This window comes from Echinops telfairi, unplaced genomic scaffold, assembly GCF_000313985.2.
Source record: "Echinops telfairi isolate 266 unplaced genomic scaffold, ASM31398v2 ScPeMD7_7458;HRSCAF=8496, whole genome shotgun sequence".
Lineage (NCBI taxonomy): Eukaryota > Metazoa > Chordata > Mammalia > Afrosoricida > Tenrecidae > Echinops > Echinops telfairi.
The window spans coordinates 49,113,374-49,115,596 of NW_022111358.1; the positions used below are offsets into that span (position 1 = coordinate 49,113,374).

Consider the following 2,223-nt stretch of genomic DNA (forward strand, 5'->3'; position numbering starts at 1 on the left):
TGCAGGCGGTGGCGCCGGTCAATAGAGGCCTGGCCCTCCACTGGCTAAGGGGCGCCTGGCCGGCGTGCAGTTCGCCAAAGCTGCTGCCCACTCCCGGGTCTACAGCGCCCCTGCCTCCGCCCGCGCCGGCTTGAGGGCTCCCCAGGGAGGGTTCCCCCTAGGCCCTGGGGTCAGGGCCCGTGCCTGACTCCGGAGTTGCGTGGCATTGCAACAGCCTGCGTGTGAATTCTCCAGGGGGAGATTATGCAATCTGGCATCAGCTGCTGAAATAGTTACAGGGTGAACCCCCAAGTGGAGCCCCTAGCAGGGGAGCAGCTTCTGCTTGCGCTGGCTCAGAGGGTCTCAAGTTTACAGTTGTAGAGTCAGACGCGCCACAGGAAATCAGGCAAAATAAAGGGGATGGGGCAAGCTCCTCAGCCCCTCTACTCCTCTCCAGCCGGCCCTCAGCAGCAGCTACAGGGAAAAGCGTCTGTATGCATAAAGATGAGCCCCTCCAAAGTCAGACACCCCCCTCCCCCGCAGCACGCAGCCACAACCATTGGGCCATGTTTGCCCTTCCATCCATGACCCAAGAAGGGGCTTCTCACCCCTCAGCAGCTCTGTGGGGTGGGGGGCGGTCAGAGGCCTCAGGGCTAGACAGAGCATGCCCTCCTTAAGATGCCAACTTGCCTAGGGGGTGGGGGTGGGGGGGGGAACGAAACAACTTTTCCCCGAGTCAACTTTTCTCCAGCTTCCAACAGGTTAAGTTCAGTTCCGTGACGTCCGGAGCTTTCACAACCAGCTCCCTGGGAGCTGCCCCGGCAAGGTGGCCGTGCCAGCAGCCAGTGGGGACAAGAGCAACGCCTTGGTCTCGGAGGTAGAGCTGCAGGGGCGTGACGTGGAGAGGGGGCTTGGGATCCAAGGCCACTCACACCAAATCCTTCCAGCCATCGCCCCCACTACCCCCACCCCTCGCCCCAAAGGCGAGCCTCACCTTCCAGGGCCCCGCCCCCACCCCAGGCTGCAGCCACCACCAAGGACGTCGGTTACAGAGGCAGAGGCTGCGGGATCGCAGAGGGGCCCAGTCTGGCCTGGGTTTGGGGCTCGCTCGCAGCTGACCCTCCCCCCTCCCTTTGCTGCGGCGCCCACTTTCCCTTTTCCATATACGGTCAGAGCGGCGACGGCTGGGGGACGCTCACCTGTTCTGGAAGGCGATCAGTAGCCGGGGGTCCAAGATATTCTCCTCAGGTTCCCACGTGTTATATCTTGCAAGGCAAAAGGGAGGGTACAGGCGTAAAACAAGCGGGCCAGCTTCTGGGCCTCCAGGTGGGGAAGGACTTAAGGCCCCGCGCTGCCTTCCTGAACCGAAAGCTATTAAGCTGCAGATGGGGGAGGGGGGCACAGCCTTGGCCTTCCGCAGGCCTCCCACACTCCCCGATAGCCACCAAAGTCAAATAACCACACGAGGGCAGGGAGGAAAGGGAGCGGGTCCCGGAAAAGCCAACCAGCAGTTTATTTTGCAGTTGTCAAGAATTTTCAGCACGTTACTGAGACACGTTCCCAAGACACTTTGTCCACGAGGCATCCTGCGTGCAAAGCAGCCGAAATGGCAAAGTCGCAGTCCCCCTCCTCCTCCTCGGCCCGGCCCCCAGGCTTCACCGGAGCTTCAGCCGGTCTCTATTTGATCCCTAATCCGATAGCTGGCGGACCCCCACAGCCCCTGGCAGGCCGAGAGCCCGCTGTCACGGGCAAGCAACCCCCAAATATTCAGAAGCACAAAAATATGCCTGTGCGCGCGTGTGTGAGTGTGTGTGTGCCTGCGCGTCTGTCTCCATCCGGTGCCATCGCATTTCAAATTAAAAAATATATCCATTCCCCACCAAAAGCGCTGCAGTAGCACTTCCCAACATTTCCTGCCTTTTGGCGTCCCCTCGCTGCACAACTAGGAGGGAGGAGGCACACAATTGCATTTTCGTCGCTTTTTAATTTTTTTTTTGGTTTTGCAATATGGAGCCGTTCGGTGGAGGGAAGGGGAAAGGAGCCATTTTCTGCTGCACATCAGTCAGTGCCTGCGCCCTCCCTCCCTGCGCCGGCCTCCCCGGCTCGGCCCCGCGCCTCTCCAGCTCCGCCGGCTTCTTTTAGTGCATAAATTAGTGATGGCATTTCCCGGAGAGGCGAGCACACACTGGGCGCCCGGCTCCGGCTGGCGGCTCGGCTTCCCCAGTGCCTGCCACCGACTTCCCC

General features: G+C 60.8%; 1 protein-coding gene across 1 annotated transcript in view; it reads right to left on the reverse strand.

Annotated features, from left to right (window-relative positions):
• Nucleotides 1-2,223, reverse strand: part of CBX4 (chromobox 4) — a 22,717-nt gene that overhangs the window by 3,198 nt on the left and 17,296 nt on the right. The window contains exon 6 of the mRNA XM_004709111.2: nucleotides 1,179-1,419. Within this exon, the coding sequence (XP_004709168.2) occupies nucleotides 1,179-1,419 (241 nt within the window). The remainder of the gene's footprint in view (nucleotides 1-1,178; nucleotides 1,420-2,223) is intronic.